Source organism: Phyllostomus discolor, chromosome 5, assembly GCF_004126475.2.
Source record: "Phyllostomus discolor isolate MPI-MPIP mPhyDis1 chromosome 5, mPhyDis1.pri.v3, whole genome shotgun sequence".
NCBI classification, from domain to species: Eukaryota; Metazoa; Chordata; class Mammalia; order Chiroptera; family Phyllostomidae; genus Phyllostomus; species Phyllostomus discolor.
Genome location: NC_040907.2, coordinates 37,466,099 through 37,487,638, shown reverse-complemented (window position 1 = coordinate 37,487,638; position 21,540 = coordinate 37,466,099). Strand labels below are relative to the sequence as shown.

At 59.3% G+C, this 21,540-nt stretch overlaps 1 protein-coding gene across 3 annotated transcripts; it reads right to left on the bottom strand.

The window, feature by feature from the left end:
- Nucleotides 1-1,481: 1,481 nt before the first annotated feature.
- Nucleotides 1,482-21,391, bottom strand: PODN (podocan). Of its 3 annotated transcripts, none has more exons than XM_036026099.1 (12): nt 21,248-21,388; nt 18,556-18,681; nt 15,410-15,726; nt 14,032-14,125; nt 12,692-12,756; nt 11,024-11,133; nt 9,736-9,892; nt 9,345-9,460; nt 8,118-8,775; nt 5,012-5,160; nt 4,574-4,764; nt 1,482-2,185 (listed from the first exon to the last, which is right to left on the bottom strand). In XM_036026099.1, the coding sequence occupies exons 3-11, from the start codon at nt 15,719-15,721 to the stop codon at nt 4,581-4,583; spliced, it is 1,845 nt and encodes a 614-aa protein (XP_035881992.1). In that variant the 5' UTR covers nt 15,722-15,726; nt 18,556-18,681; nt 21,248-21,388; the 3' UTR covers nt 1,482-2,185; nt 4,574-4,580. The 3 variants fall into 3 exon arrangements, with proteins under 3 accessions (XP_035881992.1, XP_035881990.1, XP_035881991.1); XM_036026097.1 differs by having other exon boundaries at nt 4,554-4,764; nt 21,248-21,387; XM_036026098.1 differs by lacking the exon at nt 18,556-18,681 and having other exon boundaries at nt 4,554-4,764; nt 21,248-21,391.
- Nucleotides 21,392-21,540: the final 149 nt, after the last annotated feature.

The window sequence follows — 21,540 nt, the reverse complement described above, 5'->3', positions numbered from 1 at the left end:
TGGACAGACCACTCGGCCCCTGGCCTGGGCCTCTCTGCAGGATAGGCCCTGAGATCAGTCCCCACAAATGGAACAAAGTACCTCAGCCAGTCGGGCTCCCTTTGGCAAATGCTTTGCTTTAAGGCCCCAGGACAGTTTCAGACCATCTCCCACATTGTCCTCAGCCCCAGCGTACCCCCAGGAGGCTCACAGCGGGCCGAGGTGAACCTGGCCCCACAGCCTGTTCTGTATGCACTCTGGGGAGAGGACCCACCTCCCGGTCTTACGCTGTGGAGCCATAAAGACACTGAAGCAGGGGAAGGGAAGAGGCTTCCCAACGTCACTCAGAAAATCAGGAGGGCAGCAGCCTCCCAGTCCTCCGTTGCTGAACTGCTTCCCTCCTCTTCCCAGGCCCAGAGTCTGAGGAGTCTGGGAAGGGCCCTGCCCCCAGGATCCCCCTCTCACTGTGGGGCCGGGCTGTGAGGTGGACCGGGGAAGCACCCTTCCTTCATTAAGGCCTAGGCAGCTAGGAGAGGTCAGATGTCAAGCTACAGCCACTCCCACCATCATGTGAGGGCTTCCCCACCCCTTCCCTAGGTCACATCTCTAGGCCCTTTGAGCAGTGGCGTCTGCCCCACCCGCAGGCAGGCACCTGCTCTTGACTGGGCTCAGCAGGAGCGTGCACATGCACCCCCAGTGGTGGGTTGCTGCTGCCTAGGCATCTCGTCCAGGGGTGGCTCTGCTTGTCAGAAGCTCTTCTTTGCTCTGAGCGGGATACTATACCCCAACGTACCCCGGCCCCAGCTCTGGCCCTGCTGGTGGTGGTGGGCACACTGGTCATGTCTGCACCCCTTCCCAAAGCTCTACTCCAGTTCCCAGGCCTGTTTCGGGTCCCCTTCCCACCTCAGCCGTCCTCCATGGGACAGATCCGCCCCCCCCCCCAGCAACGCCCACTCAGTGCACAGGTGACATTCCAGGTAAGCCCTGAGCAGCCCAAAGCCAGCAGGTCCTTTGCCTGGATGCTCAGCCTCTAGGAGCACACAGTGAGCTCCCAGGCCCGGCGTGGCGGTCCCGCCCGACCCGTTGAGCCCCACCAGGCCACAGCTGCCTTTTGGCCTTCTAACCTGGGACTACACCCTGTGTCCCTGGCCCTCTGCCTGTGGGACTACTTTGTAGGCCCCGGGAACTGAACTTCGCGCTGACCCCTGCCGGGCTGGACGGGGGGGGGCGGCGCCTGGCAGGAAGCACACATAGACACGGCCACGGGCTGCCAGACAGGGCTAATGCTTTTATATTAGTTTTTCTATAACAACAAAAATCAGCTTTGAGGTTTTTATCATTTTTTCTTAAAACAACAACAACAACAACAACAACAACAAAAAGGCACCCAGAACTCCCTGCAGGCCTGAAGAATAAAAACGGTGTCTGGTCGGCAGTGGGGCCGTGGGGCCGTGGGGCCGGGCCCTCCCCCCTCCTTCAGCCCAGCCCCCCTCCTCCACCTCCCTCCTGCCGTGGCCCCGGCAGTCACCGGAGAATTCCCCTGGGGCCCCGCCCGCCCCGAACACGCCTGTGGCCGGCCAGGGCATGGCAAGGAGGGACTCCCCGGCATCTGGGGGGCCAGGGCAGCAGTCCTGGACATTCCTGTCCCCAAAGGGAGGGAAAAGGAACAAAAGCCAGCTTTTGTGAGTTCCGAAGGGCAGCAGGCACCTGGCCGCAGAGAGCTCGGAGATTACTCTGTGTCTTCTCCAGACGATGGACGGACAGACGGCCAGGCAGACAACAAGCTGTTCTGGCCACTTCTGGCTGGGGCAAGAGCTGTTGGCGGCATAGGCCGAGGAGGGCTGTTTGCACGTGGCTCATGTGTGTGTGTGTGTGTGTGTGTGTGTAGGAAGTTGATGCCAGGGTGGGGGTGAGACCCTTCCCTGAGTGTGCACGGTTCAGACACGGTGATGGTGGTGCTGGGCATGCAGTGGACAGTGGGACCCTGCGGAGGACGACGAGCAGCTGGCTGTATGTGGGTGTGTCGTGCTGTGTGTGTGCGTCTGCTGTGGCATGAACTGTAGGAAGGGGTGGGGATGAGAGACTGTGCGCTAAGCTTGTGTTGGGGGGTAGGTGGGATCGGTGCTGGCTGTGTCTGGAGTGCGGCAGAGTCGGCGCTCACAGGGCAGGGACCCGTGCGGCAGAGAGGGTCCAGATGGCCATCATCCTGTAGAACACGTGGGAGTGTCAGGGAGGCCAAGCAGACCCCCCAGCCACAACCTGCCTGGGGGAGGTGGGTCGGAGCCGGCAGGCCACATGCCGCTGCTCTGGGGGGCCGGTGACTGCGGGCAGGCGGGGAGGCTGCTCCTTGGCACCCAGAGCCAGTGGGTGCCCCTGGGAGGTGCTCGTGTCATTGTGGCCGGGCCTGGGGTGGACTAGGGGGCCTTTGGGTCCCTCTGGACACTCTCGGGGGTTCACCCAGGACTCCACTCAACTGACCTGACCGTGGCCCATGTCCCCCAGAGAGGCAGATCCTCCCCCACCCCAGGACTCCACAGCCCCCGCTGCGAGGCCCACAGCATCCACACTGGATGGCTAGTCACCCCTGCTCCTGACCCCTGGCTCCGCCTGAGGAAGATGCCCAGAGACAGGGTCCGCCTTCCTAGCCCCGGCTGCCCTGGGCCTGCCCTCCACACTCACACTGCCCCTAGGCACACCCTTCTCCCCACCTCTCATTCATCTCTGGGGTCCTCACCCCCTCACCCCCTGGTACTCCCCTCTGCCCCAGGCCCTACTCCAAGCCAGCTTCCTAAGAGTGGCCCAGTGGCCCCCTCCAACCACACCCTGACCCCGTGACCCCCAGCTCCCTGCCATCCCTGTAACCCAACCTCTCCACCTGGCCGCTCGCCGACATCTCCTGTGGCCCTCTCCAGTATGCCCCCCAGCAACCCTGCCTACCAGCACCTCCTGTCTGCACCCCCTTCCCCTTGCAGCCTAACCCCCAGGATCCACCACTGCAGACGGTCTCTTGCCAGTACACTCAGCTTCCCTCCTGTCCCCCACACCTAACCAAATCCCCAGCTGCGGGGGACCCCATTATCCATCCCCACCCCCAGCCCCACCGCTGAGCATCTCGTGCTGCAGGGAGAAAACCACAAGTCGAAGGCAGCTGGCTGACGTGACTTTATGAGCAGCCACCAAGCCACCCACCTGTGACTGCTGCTGCTCAGTCCTCTGTCCCTCCCGCCACAGTGGAGGGAGTACTGACCCTCCTGCCAAAGCCAGTCCTCCTGCTCTCTCCACAGGGTCACCACTGTACTCTGCTCCTCTCTCTTACATCTCTAACTCCTCCCTCCACTCGGCCCGTCCCCATGGGCACTCAGACCAGCGCCATTCCTTAAAAATGACCCAGCGTGAGCTGAGCTCTGCCTGGACTTCTGACCCCTCCCCACTACCTCCCTCATCTCTTCACAGCCAAACTTCTGGACAGAGTTGTCTACGCTCCCTGGACCCACTTGTCTCCAGCCTCTTACTCCGCCCCCATCATCACGAGGCTGCTCCCCACAAGGCTGTGGTGACCACGGTGTGGATGAACACAGCGGGCCGTCGGCAGTGCTCAGCTCCACCCGCCTCTCAGCAGCACCGACACAGCCGATTCTCTCCACTGCACATGTATGCATGGCATGTGTGTGCACAGAACATGTGTGTGCATGTGTGTGCACATGTACACACAAGAGCCGTGGGGGTGTGTGCACACAAATGTGTGCGTGCACGTGCAGTGTGTCCCCCACAAATGTATGCTTTGTGGGTGAGAGTGCGTGTTTCGACATGTGTGCGTGAGCACGGGCATGTGTATGCTGATCACATGCGGGGGCTTGTGTTACATGCATGTGTGAACACCCTCTGACCCAGGCTGTCTGTGGCTTCCCTACCTCCTTCCCTAGCTGCTCCATCTCAGCCCCTCTCAGCCGCTCACTCGCTCACTCGCTCTCCCTAGACGAGCTCCCCCGCCTCCTGCAGCCTCAGCAACCGTTTCAGGATGATGATGCCTGGGTCCCCACCTCCAGCCCAGGCCTCCCTCCGGATGCCCAGACCCATATATCCAACCCATCCCTGAGCACCTCCCCAGTGCCTTTTGGGTCCCTCAAACTCAACATTCCCCTAAACAAAACTGGCCTTCCTCTCGTCCACCCTGAATTCCAAGCTTGAACCTGGGCCTGGTTTCCCCCTCACTCCCATGGGGAGGGACTACTTGAGTCTGCCTCCCCAGTCCCTTCAGGCCCATCTGCTTCTCTGCATCCTCACCTCCCACCCCATAACCTCTGGCTTGGATTGCAGCAATAGCCTCCACCAGGGCTCCCACGTCCACTCCCTGTGTGGGCTTTATCAGGGCATCACCACCCTGCAGGGAATGCCTGGGCACAGGCCGGCCTTCCAGGAGCTTGCCATCATCCCAGCCTCCCGCCCAGGGCCTGGCACACACCCAAGGCTCGTACTGGTTTACAAACTGAACAATGCGGCAGGGGACGGGGGGTGGAGCATGGACAGGAAGACCTAGACTGAGTCAGGACAGGAAACTAGCAAGAACCACTTACCTATATCAGATCCGGTTCACCTGGTCACTATCGCCTTTCCTCTTCCTCTTCCTCCTCATCCTCCTCATCCTCTTCCTCTTCCTTCTCCAACCGGCCCCGGTCCTTGGAAACGTCACCAAACTCAAAGTTGCCTTCTATGTCCAAGACCTGCAGGTGCTTCAGCCTCCGGAAGGCACTTTCCACCACAGAGCCCACAGCCAGCTTGTTAAACCTGTACAGCCACCCGCGTGGGGTCAGTGCTGAGAACCCCACCCCGACACTGACCCACCCAGGAGGAAAAGGGGAGGGGACGGGTCCTGCAGGAGGACGGTGCAGCAAACACGAAAGGCAGGGGGCTGGAAGACACAGTGTATCAAGGGGAGTCCCAGCTATCCAGTGTGGCTACCGCTTGGGGGGCCAGAGCTGACCCTGGGCCACTCACCCACAAAGTGAGGGCAGGGCCACAGGGGACCTCCCACCTGAGAAAGATGCCCTTGAGGTTGGGCGTGGAGTCGAAGGCGTTGGCGGGCACGGTGCTGATCTTGTTGTTCTGCAGGTACAGGTGCTCGAGCGACTCGGGAAGCCCCGCCGGGATCTCCGTCAGCTGGTTCCCGGCGATGTCCAGCAGCTGCAGGGGTGACCGCGGAAGTAAAAGCACTTAAGGACTTGCAAAGGCCCCCCACTCACCCCCCAAACATCTAAATCTCACCATAACTCCGTGAGGAGGGATCTGTAACTACTACATTTTCAGATGGGGAAACAGAGGCTCAAGGAGGTTGAGAGATCTGTCCGAGGCCACACAGCCAGGCAGGAACCCAGTGCGCCTGACCCCAAACCCTGGTTCTACCCAGCGGCTCCTGCCTTCCCACACGGATGCACAGGCAGGATGCCTGGACAACGCTCCTTCCCCATCAACACATGTCACCCCCTCCAGGCTAAAGACCCCAGAGGGCAGGGGCCAGGAGTCCCAGTCTTTGACTCTCGCCCCACAGCTCCCAGAGGAGGGTGGGGTTGGAGGCCACATGGGTGGGGCTGCTTATTTGTGGACCTCAGGGGCCACATGTGTAGGGGTCAGCAGCAAGAGTGCAAGGCTGATGGTGACCCCAGGCTGGTCAGTCTCAGAGTCACCACATGCCCACAGTCCAGGAAGTGGGAAACCTGGAAAATGGGGCGTTTTCCCAGGGGGCATAAGGAACAAGCAGTAGGCAGGAGATGTGGATGTGCACGGCCCAGCGCACTGTCCCTCAGCTGTCAGCGTGCCCCAGCCAGCAGCCCTGTGTAGCGCCATGTGGGGCTCCATCATCCTTGAACTGCCAACCTCACCCCAACGGGCTGGGGCTCGGGCTCAGGAAGCTGAGGGCTTCAACATTCAAGGGGAGCATGAGCTTCTTGCACCATAGGGAGCCTCCCTGTCACCTCCCCGACACACAGGGCTCCCTGCTCCCCACCGTGTCCCTTCACACGGCTCCAGCACTTCCTCATTCATTCCATACATCCGCTGTGTCCACGCGTGCTGGGGACGTGGACGTGGAATCCAGTGAGACACTGCCTCCCCCCTCCAGAAGCCAGGCTGGCAGACGGACACAGAGTCTAACAATGACAGCCAGTGGAATGGGGCCACCACGAGGCAGCCTGGGGGAGGAGCCTGACGCAGCCTCGGGTAGGGGGCACTGACAGGGTAGCGGGAACAGCTGCTGCCTGTAGGAAGAGCCAACAACCAGAGGAAGAATCTGCCCCCAACAGACACCCGTTCCCTGACTGAACTCATCCAGGCCCAGGGAGGTATTTAACCTGCCCATCATCGGGCAGGAGGGCAGGAGGGCATCACCTGCCCTCATTCCAGAGGAGGTGACACCTGAGTCCAGGTATATTACAGTCTCCAGGACAGTAGTGAGCCTCCCAATGCCTTGCTCCCAGCTGGGTCCTCAGCTCTAGAAGTGCCTACACATGCTGGGGTCTCCATAGCGACTTGTGGAATGAATGAGGGAGTAGGTAGCACCAGGGCGGAAACGCTGCTTGCTTCCAGCAGAGGGCCCAGTAAGAGCAAAGCCAGGTGCACCTGGGAAAATAGGACGCTCAGCTGGGGACAGGGGCAGCCTGGGCCATGAGGGCTGTGGCAAGGATGCTGATCTGGGTTCTAAGGGCAATGGGGAACCACGGACGGATCAGGAGCTGGGCAGGAGTGTAAGCTGAGTATGTACTTTTCAAGATACTTTCTGATTGCTTATGGAGTGCAGGAGTAGGTATTCCTAGGAAGATTGGGTCCAGGCAAGAAATGGGGGTGGGTTGGCTAGGGGTATGGGCAGCAGCAATGGAGAGAAGAGGCCGGATCGGGATGCAATGGTAGAGCTGGCAGGTAGAACGAGGGGGACTGCAAGGCAGACGGTGTACATGGGATGCCAAGGCAGCTTCCAGGTTTCCCGTGGGCACCGGGGGGGCGGGGGGTCGCCCCCTTCAGTGAGTTAGCAATGCAGTAGGAGAAGGAACAGGTATGAAGGAGAGGAAATGGGGTTGGACCCTTGTGAATGGGGTTCCTGGGGTACGCCTAAGAGGGATTAATTGGCACGGGTGGCTGGATCCTGGTGTTTGACACCCAGCGGAGGGGGCTGGGTGAGGAGAGACCCCAGCTGATGCTGTTCCTGCAGGGCCCCCTGCCTCCCTGAGCCCACCCTGCTCCACCCTCAGAGCTGTGCCCACCTCCCTCCCCCCCAGCCCAGACAGCCCCGTCCCAGCAGCTGCCCCCACAGGCAGGGACTGTGAGCCTACCAGGCCAGGGCCCTGGGTCCAGCCGAGAACACAACAGACTAAAACGCCTGCCCTTCCTTATTCTAGAGGGAAGAGCTGGCACCAAACAAGCAAAGAGATGACCTAATGCCAGGGAGGAAGGAGGAGGCTTATGAAGAAAAACAGCGCAGAGGAAGGTGCTAGGTGGTGCGAGAAGACCTCCCAAGGGGGTGACATTTGAGCAGATCCCTAAGAAAGAGGAGGAGCAAACCCTGACACAGAAGCCAGACAGCAGGGCACAGGCTCTGGGCTCAGGCATGGGCCTGGCCGCACCTCGGCCCTGCCTCCCAGGTTTCTCTAGGGAAGTTCCCTTTCAGCCTCTCAGTGAGTCCAGAGGTTTCACTGTAAGAAACTCAGTTCTTACAACCTGCCTCTGACCATGGCCACAACAGCCACACCCACTACCCAGGTCACCTCAAGCAGACTCCCCCAGCCCTCTGCAGACCACCACCTCAGGGACCTTGCTGCCGTGCCCTCCCGCCGACCCAGCCTTCCCTGGGCACACATCCCCATGCCTGTGGATGGGCGAGTTTGACTCTCCTGCCACCTGAATTGTCCCTGCCCCCTGTCCTCCTGAACCGTGGGCTTCTGCCTGTAGCCATGGCCTCTCCTTACCCCCACAGCCCTCCTCAAGCCTGTACTTGCTGATAGTCAGCTGTGCCTGGCCATACCAGCGGTACTCTGCGCTTCACTCCTTACCAGGCACGCCAGCCCTACTCTGAATTGCCCAGCCCTGCTTTAAGGCCTGGCCTCCCCAGGGGGTACCTCTCTCATGGCTCTGCCCCCTGCCCTCCCCTTTACCTGCAGATGGGTGAGGTCGGCCCAGGCACTGGGGCCTAGGGCCCGGCTGCGCAGCCGGTTGCTGGTGAGGTAGAGCTCACGCAACTGGGCCATGCCACCCAACGCCCCGCGTGCCAGAGCAGCCAGCTCATTGCGCTTGACCTTCAGCACGTGTACGTTGCGGGGAAGTCCTGGCGGCAGTGTGTGTAGCCGGTTGCCGGACAAATCCAGCGAGCGCAGCAGGCGCAGCTTGCGGAAGGCGTCACGGTGCACCTGCGGACTGGTGATGCGGTTGTAGCTGAGGTTCAGCTCCTCCAGGAAGTAGGTGGTGGCAAAGTCATCACGGCCGATGCCGGTGATCTGGTTGTGCAGAATCATGAGGGTGCGCACGCGGCGGGGCAGACTGCTGGGCACGCGCTCCAGCGCATTGTTGTACAGGTGCACGGTGTGCAGCCTCTTGAGGCCCTGGAAGGCCCGCGGGTGGATGCCGTTCGCTCGCAGCTGGTTGCTGTGCAGCAGCAGGTACTCAAGGCTGCGGATGGGGGTCAGCACGTCCGCGTCCACGCTCCGTATGGCGTTCTTCTCCAGGTGCAGCAGCACCAGGCTGCGTGGCAGCCCCGCTGGGACCCGCGACAGGTTGTTGCTGGACAGATCCAGGTACTCCAGGCTGGAGAGCTTCCTGGGGCGAGGGCAAGTAGGACGGTTGGCAGGAGCCCACATAGCAGGAGCCCACTCTTATTTCCACCATGTTCCCAAGCGAGGTGGCAGGGAAACTGCCTCTAATTCATCCCAGCTCTGCCGCCTGCTCACTGGGGGACCTCAAGCCTCTCCAAGCCTCTCACTGGATTGATTATTCAGTGACATTGACGCAGGAAGGCTCTAGCATGGTTTCTGACACATAGGGGTTTATTTGAAGAACAATTGTTGAAGGACTTCTTTGGCTACTCTGGGCCCTAAAAAAATGAAAATATATTTATATTTGCCTTCAACAAACATGTTTGAGTTTCTGTTTTGTACCAAGAAGCCAGCGTCTGCAAATGCTTCCCTGCCTCACTGGAATTTTGGCAGGCCTTACCCATGCACATCGCTTGTTCTCGGGGGCAGAAATGTCAGCAGAGGCACAAGCCTCAGAGTTCCTTCTCTAGCAAAACTGGCCAGGGCAGCTGGGCGAGAGGTGCCTGTGAGAGGCCTGGCTGGGTGGGGTTTCCCGGGTGCCTGGTCCTCCTGGGGGCCCAGGCAGGGGCTTACCAGAAGGTCTCATTGTCCAGGCCCTCATCCGTCAGGTAGTTGTTCTGCAGGTACAGCTCCCGCAGGTTGCTCAGCTCACTGAAGGCACCTGGTGGGATCTTCTCCAGCTTATTGTTCTGGGGGGGAGAGCAGTGGGGAGGGGGCCATGAGAGACAGCCAAGGGGCAAGGGCAGAGCCCAAGGGCGTGTGGAGAGGCGTCTGAGGGAGCCGTGAGGCGAGTGCCTGGGCCTGGCGTACTCTGGGCTTGGGGCTGAAAACCAGGAGGCCAGGCTTCTGCCTGCTTCTCTGTAGTGGGTGCTGGGCCGGGGCCTCACAGCCTTGCCACCGTGTGCACGTGGGCCTGGGCTCTTGCCCCGCTCTGGGGGTGCTCCATCTGCCCTCTCCCTCCTACCTTGAGGTGCAGCTTGTAGAGGGCAGGTGGCAAGTGCTTGGGCACATGGCGTAGGAAGTTGCTGGACAGAATAAGGATCTCAACATTGCTGGAACCGTTGAACATGTTGTCTGGCAGCCCGGCGTCCACCAGCTTGTTGTTGTGCAGGTACACGGACCTGGGGGTGCGGTGCAGGCCCTCATTCACCTGGGACCCCGGGACCCCGGGACCCAGCCCCCGCTCACCTGGAGCCTCCAAACCTTGTTTAGGTTGGGCCTGGCGCCTCTGGCATCCCCCTCTCCTCTGAGGAACCTCAGACTCTACCTGATGTCATGCCCCCTATATGGCCGAGGGGACCAAGGACACACCAGAGGTTGCCCCACAAGTTAGTGGCAGAAATAGGGTTTCCTGACTCCCAATCCATGCTTCTCCATGCACTTCAGGGTTCTCGGTCATTCCCCAATTGTCACAGCCTGTCAACCCCACACAGCTGGCTCTAAGTTCCGTGGGACTACCTGAATATGGGAAGTGTCCCTGGTGCCCAGCACAGGGCCTGGCTCACGGTAAGTGATGCCTCATCCACTCAGTAAGTACACAATGAGTGCCCCTACATGCCAGGAATGTTCTAGACTGTGAAGATATAGCATGGACACAACCAATGAGACCCTGCCCTCATGGAGCTAACACACTAGAGGGCCAGAAGACCAGAAAGCAAAGAAATACATAGAAGGTATAGCTCATTCTTGCTGTGTGCCTCTCTTGGGCCTCAGCCTTCTCATTTGTGGGATGGGACCACAGACCATGCACAGTGACCCTGGCTCCTCAGGGGGATTGAGGGAATCGAGTAAGGCGACAGATGCAGGTACAGAAGTGGCACCGGGAGGGGCCAGCCCTTCTGGCACCACCGTGCCCTGCTCACTCCTCTCAAAGCAGCTGTCAGCAAGGGACAGGATGCATGGCTGTGCCTACTAGAAGGTGCTCCCCCCAGGGGCTGAGGAAGGAGAGAAGCAACCTCACTCAGCTCCCATCATTTCACAGATATCACCCTCTGTCCACGCCTCCTAAACCGATTCTTCCTCACCCTTTAGGTCTCAGTCTTTGGAACCTGTGTCCCCCCACACACACACACACCCACAGCCCCTGGGCATCTCCCACCACAGCCCCGAGCATGGGGCCTCATGCCCACACCACACAGCACAGCCCTCCTCCAGGGTCTGTCTGGGTTCTCTCTGCCTCATCGGGGGGCTGCCTCTGCTCAGCTCCTCCCCCTTCCCCAGCCTGAGCCCAGGGCCCCCCTCTGACCTCTGACCTCAGGTTTGGCTTCTGGCCAAAGGTGAGCCCATAGATCTTGGTGAGATAGTTGGCAGCGAAGTCCACACTGACCAGGGTGTTTGGCAGGAATCGGGGTGCCAAGGTCAACTGGAAAGGAAAGAGTTGGGGCAGAAAGACCAATGGAGGGAGGAGGTCAGCTCTGGGTCCCACTGCCTGCTGCTCATCTGGGCCCTTCGCTCGTCCCCTCCCAGCAAATGCAGCCATCTGGCCTGCTGTCCCCTTCCACTGACAACACAAACTAGAACGTCCACAGCCCCCCACAGCCCTGTGCTCGGCATTCAAAGCCCGCCAGGCCTGTCCCCTGCCCTGCCTGTCCTCCTTGTTCTCACCCCTCCCTGGTCCCTGACCCTGGCTCTCTATCTAGCTGCAATGAGCACCCTGCTTTCCCAGACGCAGCCCACAGTGACCACCCCTCATTCATTCAGCAGCAGAGCCTGCGTCTACAACATTCCAGGCATGGGTCCAGGAGCTCGCCGGGCATGTCCTGGACAACAACACAGAGAAGTCCTCTGCCCACCCCGTACCCGCCACCCAAGCTTACATCCTAGTGGAGAAGATAATAAACAAGGAATAAAAGTATCTGATAATGATCACTGCTATGCAGGGAATTCAAACAGGCTGCAGACAGAACGACTGGGTGGGGTGCTCAGGGAACAGGTGACAGACACTTAAGGCATGACGGCACCATAAATGCCATCTGAGAGGAGAGCATCCAAGGCAGCAAACCCAGCATGGGAGGTGGGGGGTGGGAGAGGAGCAGGAGAGAGTGGGTGGGACCATGAGTTAAAAGCAGCAGGGGGCAATGTGACTTCCATTCTGGACAGACGGAAGGCAAAGCTGCTGGGGGGTTTTAAGCAGGGAGGGAGGATGTAGGGGAGAAGCGGGCAATGATGCTTAAAGGTCGCTCTGGCTGCTCTGAGGAGAAGGGGCAGAAACAAGGAGGCAGGGTTGCCCAGCTGCAGGAGAGTGGGATGGGGGGTGGGGCTCTCAGGGCTGCCTGGTGTGGTGAGAAGCACCAGGACTTTCTTCGCACTCGGGCCAGCAGTACGGTAGGTGGTTGGAGACCCCCTCCACAGAGATGGAGAGTGGCAGGAGCGCTGGGGGCTGTGAGCAGGAAGTAGTCCTACTTCTATTGGACATGTAGGGGAGGCGGCCAGGAGGCAGAAGGGTCTTTGAGTCTCAGGTGGGAGGCGAGGAAGGGGCTGGAGGCTGCCACGGATGAGGCCATTGTGGAGACAGTTCAGAGAGAAGGGGCCGGGACAGAGCCCTGGGGCACGCCAGATATTTTGAGGTCAAGGGTCTCTGTGCCTTTTCTCATGATGTCCCTTCTACTGCAGTGTCCTCTGCCTTCAAACCCCTGCCTGAACTCCTGAGTCCCTTCCTGGTCCTCTACATGCTGTCTCCTCCTCAAAGCCCTGAACGTGCCCTCGCCATGTGGAGATGAGCTACACTGTTGAAAGCCTTGGCCTCTGTCTTCATTCACTGACAGCTCGGATGCCCCAGATTAAGGGGTGGGGTCTGGGCCTGTCTGAGCAGCAACGACGACCCAGTGGCCAGCCCAGAAGAGGCCCTGAAAGCTCCCTGAACTTGCCTCTGACACCAGGGGGCGTGGTCAGCACACTTCCTCCCTGCGGCGGGCCCTCACCTTGTTATTGGCCAGGTACAGGTAATTGAGGTTGGTCAAATGCTCAAACGCCTCCTCCGGGAGCCCTTCAAAGGACAGGCATCGGTCAGAGCCCTGGATGAAGGAGACGCTACAGGGGAGCACGCCAGCGCCGAACCGCGGAGCCCACCCCACGCCGGGACTGGGGACGGCATTCCCTGAGGCAGGTGTGACTGTGCTCTCTTCCCAGCCAGTCCCAACAGGCCTTCCCAGCCTCATGCTCACAGGACCCCCGGGCCCAGAGGAGCAGCTGTGCAATGTCCGCTGAGGGATGACTAGTCCCTCACCTATTCAGGGACACCTAAGTGGGAATGGGTCCCTGTAAGGTCAGGCCATGGGACGGAGGACCCACACTGACATTATCCCTGCCAGGAAGGAGTGCTGGGCGCAGCCCCAGAGGATCAAACCCAGCCCCGTGGCAGGGCGCCCCACCATCCGGCCCCCACCGCCCCGTCTAGTGTCAGGATGGCCATCACTGGGATCCCAGCCAGGCTGGCTGGCCCCTCTCCAGTCCTGAGGTCGGCCCATGATGCTGGGTTCCAGGCTCCCAGACCCTCAGAGGCTGGACTCACCCAGTTATCTAGCGAGAGGGAACAGTTACATAAACTGTGCGGCATCCCTCCCTGGGATACCCTGCGGCTGCTGTGTGAAATGACGGCCACGGAGAGTTCTAGCAGCACGAGAAGGGCTGCTGAGCTAGCTGCTGCGTGAAACGGAGCACAATAGCTACAGTACCTACTTTATAAATTCAGCGTGGAACGAAAACCACGGGGAGAAAAGACAAGATTGGATTGTGATGATGGTTGTGCAACTATAGGTGACTAAAACTCATCAAATTGTACCTATTAATTGGGTGAATCTCATGTATACAAATTACACCTCCATAAAGCTGCTTTTTAAAAATGGAAAGAAATGGACCAAAATATCAACAGTGATGAACTCCAAGTGGCAGAATTATGAATAGGCTTTTTATTTTCTTTTTTATTTTTCTACATTTCTACACTTTCTATTATAATCAAAATTATTTTCATCATCAGGAAAAAAACACACATTTTAAAATTTGAGGGCCCCACAACTCCGACTCTAAAGGCCTCTGTGGACTGAAGAGTCTACGATAAAGGTCTCTGAAGCCTCTCCCCTGCGCCAGCTCCCAGGTCTCAGAGACACCCAGAGGTGGCTTTTAGTCATCGCCCAGGACCCTCTGCCAGCCCAGCCCAGACCTGCCTTTTGCCACATTCCGGGGACTGCAGGGTGGGGCTCTTCCCGGGGGCATCCAATCCCCACGCTGGTGGCCCCGTCCCAGGCCCTGGGTGACCCCTCACCTCGGGAAGTCAGGCGGTTGTTCTGAAGGTTCAGAGTCTCCAGCCGCTGCAGCCGGGAGAGCTCCTCAGGGTAGATCTTCTCCAGCTGGTTGTTCTGGGGAGTCGGGGACAGGGGTGGTGAGGAGGCAGCAGCATGGGGGGTGGGCCCAACCCTACCCTCAGCCCCAGTCTCAGGAGCCAGTCCCTTTGCAGGGCGCCTCCGTCTGGGATTCTCCCACGTCTGGGACAGACCCAGCGGCCAGCTCTGGGCCAAGCCTGGATCTGGGTGGTAGAGGCAGAGCAGTGACCACAACAGACATGTGGGGCCCGCAGTCTAGGAGCCCACACATGCGTGTTCACAGGAAGTTCCAGCTTGGAGTGTCATCTCCCCTTCAGACCTGCTCCCCATGTTCCTGCGTCGTCCCACTGGTGACAGCCTGTCCTCCCCACGCCCAAGCCAGAAACCACTTTTGTTCCCTTCCTGGGCTCTGTGTGTCTCACTCCCCTCGGAGGTCTGGGTCTGGGGCCATCTCCTCCAGAAGCCTTCCTGGGTGGGACTGGGAGCTAGATTAGGAGCCGCCCAGGCCGCACAGGTAGCCCTTCTCTCTCCACCTGTCACCTTCTGCGCTTGTTTAGGTCTCCGCCACCCCCACAACTGGGAATGCCTCAGAGGCAGGTGTCCAGTCCTCTCTGTGTGCCCAGCACCCCACGCAGGACCAGAGGTGGAGAGCCGGTGCCCAGGAGGTATTTTATGAATGGAGGAGTGACTGGGTGAGCCAAAAGTAAGTGCTGTTGTCACCTTGTCCTTTTCCCCATAGGCTCCCCTGGCCTTTGGCTCCCACCAGGGCTGTGTGACCGTGGTCAGGTCACTTTCCTTCACTGGACCTGGCCTCTGGAAACAGCCTCCAGGGCTCCTGGGCCACAGGAGGGGGACTGGGTACCCCAGCACTCTCAGAGCCCCCATCTGGAACTCCGAGTCCACTTCCGATACCGCTGCCGGAGAGCACACTCTGTCCTCCAACCCCCGGAGCACTCTGTCAGGGTCGGCTCTGCCCTCGTTTTCCTGGCTGCTAACAGCGTCTGAGATTCAGCTGCAGGGCAGGTCCGTGTCCCTTTCCAGACAGGGCCTGACACTCCTCACAGGCTTCAGCCCAGACTCCTCCCAGGGAAAAGAAGCGGGTTACATCATGGTGCTCTATGACCCGGACAACAGAGGGAACCCCCAGGGTGGAGCCAGATCTGAGTGTCTGACCTGCCCCAGCACCCCAAGTCTGGGCGTGTGGAGCCAGGGGCACTGGGGGTTCTGGGCAAGCAGGGAGCTGTGACCGTGGGGCTTTGGGGCAGGAGCCATGAGTGTGGGGGCAGTCCCCAGTGCCCACTGGTGCAGTGCCGATCTCACCTGCAGGGACAGGTGGTTGATATGCTCAGGCAGGTCCCCTGGGAATTCATGCAGGTCGATGCCGCCACAGTCCACGACCCCTTCCTGGGAGCAGGCACAGTCTCGGGGGCAGTTAATGGTGGCCGGGCCGGGCCCCAGCTCCTCTGGGCTCAGGACCAGCACGGGCTCCTCCTCCACAAATTCGTTCTCTTCAGGACTCAGGCTATGGGTGCCACTTCGGCCAAACACAGGCGCCCTCACGGCGAGCACCAGTCCGAGCTGCAGCTGCGGCGGCAACAGCAGCAGGAGCAGCAGCACCCTGCTCCGGGCCATGGTGCCTGCAGGAGGGGTTGGAGGGGTCGAGTCAGACCCGCCACGGAAGCAGAGCCGACCTAACCTATTAGGTACAGCCGGCACTGGGCTAGGGCCCACAGAAGGCCTAATGGGGCCCTCCTGGCACCAGGCAGAGACCACTCTGGATCCTGCGCTCGCATGCCTGTGATCTGGTGGCTTCCCATCAGAGCTGCCCTCTGGAGGGGTGGCGTGAAGCGAAGCCCTGTTTCTAAGCAGGTCTGAAGAGCCTCCCACAACCCTCACCGGGCCTGGTCCTGAAGAATCTGTACCCCTACTTCACAGAAGGTAAGCCGAGGCCCAGGAAGGACTGGGACGTACAGGGCTTGGCCTGGGTTTTGCTGAGCTCCCAGATGGGCAGCGCTGAGAGGCCGTGTCCGTCCTCCAGCTGTCACAGGCCTCGGCGGGCCAGACCAGCACGGCCGTCCCAGCTCTTCAGCTTACCATTCTCGGGTCTTCAGGAGTTGGCCCTGCCTGTCTTCCAGTTCCACACCCACCTGCCCCAGGTATATAGGTCTATTCAGTAGTCCCTCCCTCCAGGCCTTTGCACACCCTGCTCCTTCTATCTGGAATGCCATCCCCCTCTCTGGGGTGGGATAGATTGCGAGAGGCGGCAGCTCGGGTACACAGACTATGGAGTCCACAGACCCCAGTCCGTGTCCCTGCCCACCACTTTAGCATCTCTGACCTCACTGAGCCTCAGATTCCTCATCTCACAGATAATACTTGTCTGAACTCTCAGCTTCTGTGAGGAGTCCACAAGGGAACAGCTGCAAAGCACCTGGCACCCACTGGTGATGAGGCGCAGCTATCAGTACTGCCGTGAATACAAATGCCAGGGCAAGTGTGCAGGCCAGGGGCACCGCACCCAGGTCTGAGCCTGTCCCCCTCCCATTAGGGCAGGGACCACAGCCCACAGAGCCGTGGAAGGGTCTGACATGCTGGTGGGCCTGGGTAAACTGGAAGCTTCCTGACGACACTGATGTCTGTTCAGCAGGCTCTGGAGCCACACAGTCGGGGCTGCAAGCTGGGCCCTGGCTCCTACCGGCTGTGCGGCTTTGGGCAAGTGTGGGGCGCCCTCCAAACCCAGCTTCCTCCCCATGCCTGGGCTGGTAACAGGGTTGTCCTAACGAAAGACTGAGAGTCTGTGGGATGAACATACTGCACACAGTAACTGCTAAATGAATGTTGGCTCCTCCTACCATTAACGTCGGATCTGCCGTCCTTTTTCACACCCCAGCCACACCATTGCCTGCTCCAGAGCCCCCTGCTTCTCACCCTTCCCTGTCTAGATCCTGCTGTGCTTTTTTGTCCAGTCCCAGGTCCTCCTCCCAGATCATCTGAAAGGTGTGAGGAGGGAAAAGGGGGGTGGCCACACGTCTTGCTGGACCCTACATATCCTCAAAGCCTAAGCAGACTTGGGCCCCCAAGCCCTGGCCTGGCAGAGAACCAGGGAGCCCAGCACACACAGAGCCCTGGCTCCAGGGGTCAGTCGGCTACAGCCTGGCCCTGTGCCTACCACACTCTGGCTTGCCCCATCCCCTGACCAAATGGACAATAAATCCTCAGCCAGCACACAGACCATTGCTCCTATGGCACATTATAACCCCTGGCAAGCTCCACAGCCTCCAGCCCCTGGAGCACTGGCATTAGTCTGTCTGACCCTGCTGCAGAACGGGACTGTGGGAGGGGGTGCCGGGCACAGTCCCAGGCCCCAAATTCAATCAGGGCAGAAGGCCAGGCAATGGGTTCTCCCCACATATCCTGTGCACTCACTGGGCCAGCTATTTTTCCTCCCTCACCTTCAGCTTTGCGTCTGTGAAGATCTATGAACTGTATCTGTAAAAATATTTAATTTATATTAACATTATGAGCCATATTGAAAATGTTATCATCACCGCTTTATGGATGAGGAGCTGAGGCCCAGCGGGACTGGCCAATGTAACACAGCTGTTCAACGGCAGAGCTGAGCTCCCAGCCCAGGTCTCAGCCACGATGCTGTGGCTAATGCAAAGCCCAGCTGGGCACCGAGGACCCAGACAGACTGTTCGGGCACGGCTGCTGCCTTTAAGGAGCCCACACCTGCACCGTCCAGTGTGGTGGCCACACAGGGCTGCTGAGCATGTGAAGTGTGGCCAGTCTAAACTGAGAGGCGCTGTAAGTGCAAACTGTAGTGTGCATGGGTTTCAAAGACTTAGGACAAAAAAAGAATGCAAAATATCTTGTTAATATTAATGGTGTCATAAAATAGCTCATTTATCATTATATTGATTACATGATAATATTTTTAATCTATTGAGTTAAATAATTTGTTAAAATTAATTTTACTTGCTTCATTTTACTTTACTGCAGCTTCTAGAAAGTTTTATATTACATATGTGACTTGCATTTGAGGCTCACACTGTATTTCTATTAGACACGAGGTATAAATAGCACTCAGAGCTCACAGTGTATTTCTATTGGACATTATGTGTAAAGTGAGTATCATAATTCCACTGTCATCAGAGGTATGATGAAGGGAAGCGAAAGTCCATAGTAACTCAGAGGAGGCCCAACCCTGTCTGGGGCCGAGAAAGCTCCCCAGAAGAAGGGGTGTTTCACTAGCTATGAAGGATGAGTATCAGGCAAAAGGGAAAGGGTGCTACAAGCAAGGGGTGGCCTGTGCAAAGCTTTGGGGGCAAGACAGCCCATGTTATGACTTCTAAAAACCTCCAAAAGTGGTAGAGGTTGGAGCCTAGGAGTCATACCAGTAGAGAGTGATGCAGGTGCAGGTAAAGAAGGGACTTGAAAGCCAGGTTAGGGAGAGCGACCCTTACCTTCAGGGAGATGAGGAGCGTGGCCCTGGTGGGTTTATGGACAGACAGTGCGGAGCTTTCAAGGGCTGTGCAGTGGTGCCGGCAATGGTTGTTGAGCCTCTTCTGGGCAGACTGGGAGGGGCCGGGCTGCAGGGGTGGAGAGGAAGCTGGATTCAAGGGAGATCAGACAGGGCTTAGAGAGTGGTGACCCAAGTGCCACCAGCCACCCTCAGGACCTTGGGATCCTGGGCAGCCCCAGCTCCACCACTGGTTTGCTGTGTGTCCTGGGCTACATCACTGACCCCTCGAATGTCAGTTCTTGTTGTTGTTCTAAGAGTGTTGAGCAACATAAGCCCCCAAGGCCTCTTCCATGTGCCCGGCCACACTGGAGCTGTGTGTGGAAGAATAAAGGACAGAACAGACCCCTTGTCTCTGGAAGTCCCCAGAGTGAGGAGTTCCGCTGGTGGGGAGCACCTCACATCTTTGGGAAAGCAGAGGCTGGGCGAGAGGGGCAACCCAACCTGTGGGGAGCTCAAGCCCTCCTATGGAGAGCTTCAGTGACGGAAGTGTGTGGGGTCCAGTCCTGAGCCCGGATGAGTCACTTCACTGCTCTGGGCCCCTGTTTACTAGTCTGGGCAATGGAGACACAAGCCCCTCATGAGGATTAAATGAAATAACAAGCCCAGCTGAGGCCAGCACCCAGCAAGTGTGAGCTACACGCACGGGTTACTGTTACTGAGGACACCCCTGGGACCTGCTGCCCTCCCACCCAAAATCTCGATGCTCTGATGGGCTGAAGTGTGGGATTAAGGCAGGAAGAAGAAGGAAGGGGAAGGAAAATCTTCAAGTTAGGAGGCAGATCCTTAACCCCAAGCATGACCTTCCTCCTCCACTCAAATTCAGTGAAGACTTGCTGGTCACCTGCTCTGCACTGGCCCCAGACAACGACATCTTATAGACCCCCCAGACTAAGAGTTAGTCTTCTGCTCCTGCCCCCTTGGCTGGGTTCGGGAGCTCCTCCAGGCTCCCACAGCACCCCTGCCCACATGGCGCCGAGGTTCCAAAAACATTTGCTGAATAAATGAATGAATTTGTGAAAGGCAGAGTTGGAAAAGATCTACAGTATTATCTCATCTGACTCCCTGTTTACGGATTAGTACGTTAAGGCAAGACCAGGACTAGAACTTGTGCCTCTGACTCCTGCCCAGGGCCTTGAGCTGCTCTTGAAGGTTGAGTAGTTCTCCAGGTGGACTCCAGGCAGGGCGCAGGGCATAAGCAAAGGCAAATGGGGGGAGGGGGGCGGGGAGAGGGAGGTATGCTTAAGGAAGGGTGAACAGGATGGTGTCCACCTCTGCAAGGCATCAGCCGCCACACTGCGGTGCTGGTGACAGGGAGCCACTGTGGGCTACAGGCAAGTCATGGTCAGAGCTCTTGTGTGTGACTCTACCAAGCCTAACAGTACTGCCATTAGTCACCCTGGACCCACAATTCAGATAAAAGGGACAAAGTATGCTCCCACAAGCTCTCATGAAAAGTCATGTGAATCTGACATTTACTAACTTGCACTCTGGGCTAGAGTGGATTGGGCCCGGGGCCTAGAATGGGACAAGATCGACCAGGGGCTCTCCCAGTTCACACCAGTAGTGTCCTTGGAGCCAGGTGGACTACAGCTTTGCTTTCCGGGGCTGCTCACATCCCAGGGCTCACGCTCAGATGGCCGGTGCCCTGCAGTTCCGAGATGCACTCGAGCGCCGGGCGCGCGTCCCACTGAGCCTCCCAGACAGGGGGCGTCGGCGCAGCCTGCACGCTCGTCCCTGCTCCTCTCCTGACGTTTGGGCTGCAGCTGCCTCCCAGTCCAGCCCAGCCCCAACTCCAGCTCCACAGGCCATCAGCAGCTCTGACGCCACCTCCTCTTCCACCTGACCGCGCACCAGGTATTCTAAAGCCGCAATCTCATCCCCACCCCACGCCGGGGTGGCGGTTCAGGGACCTACGACCTGGGGTTTTCTCCGCATTAGCGGGAGGGCGACGACCCCCTCTGCCCGCCCTCCGAATTCCCCCTCCTCAGTCCAGCTGCCCCAGCGGGAGGCAGTCACTTAGACCGACCGATAGACACCAGGCCACCAGCTAAGAGTTCTGGGCTGGGGAGCCAAGCCCCAAGATGGTCCCGGAGGTGGGCGCGCGGGCTCCTTCTCACCTGTCCGCACGTCCTAGGGGCAGATTTCTGCCCCTCTATAGGCCTCCGTTTCTGTCTGTACAGAGGTCGAAGGGTGGACTAGCTGGAACGAGTGGAGTGGAAAGACACAGGGTAACTGAGCCCGGGCTCAAGATACGGGGGTCCACGCCCCCTACCCAATTCCACCTGCCCCTCACATTCTCTGTCGCCCGCCCGCGTCCTCCCACTTCCCCCGCCCATCCGCCCTCAGATTCTTTCCAGATGTGCGCAGCGGGAGGGGCCCGGGGGCTGGGACCAGCCTCTCTGGCCAGAGAGGAGAAAAGGCCCCTGCCAGGTCCCAACGGATCTCGAAGGGGTTGCGCCCCCCGAGGGAGAGCTCCCCAACCTACCCTCGGTGCTGGGCTTAAGAGGGGAGAGATGCGAGAAGCGGTGGTCCCACTTGGGCGGTCCGCACGCACCCGGCGGGAAGTCCGAGTTCGCTGCCCCGGCTTGGCCCCGACCCCTTGGCCCACCCGGCAGCTCGCCGGCGCCTGGTACCTGCTTCGTCCCCGCGCTGCACCCTGCCCCGCTGGCCGAACGCGCTCCTCTGAGTCCCCGCTGCGCTCTGCGGGCGCGGGCTCCTTCCATTCAAGTCCAGCCGCGCGCTCGGCGACGCAAGTTTTGTTGTGGGTTTCCTCCTCCCCGCCTCTCCCCCGCCACCCCTCCCCACTCCCCGCGTGCATCTGCTGGACACGGGCCTCCTCCGGACACGGGCGGAGGGTCCCCACAGGCGCCGGGAGGGGACGCCTGCTGCCCCTTCTCCACGTTGGACTTCGCCGGGCCCCACTTCC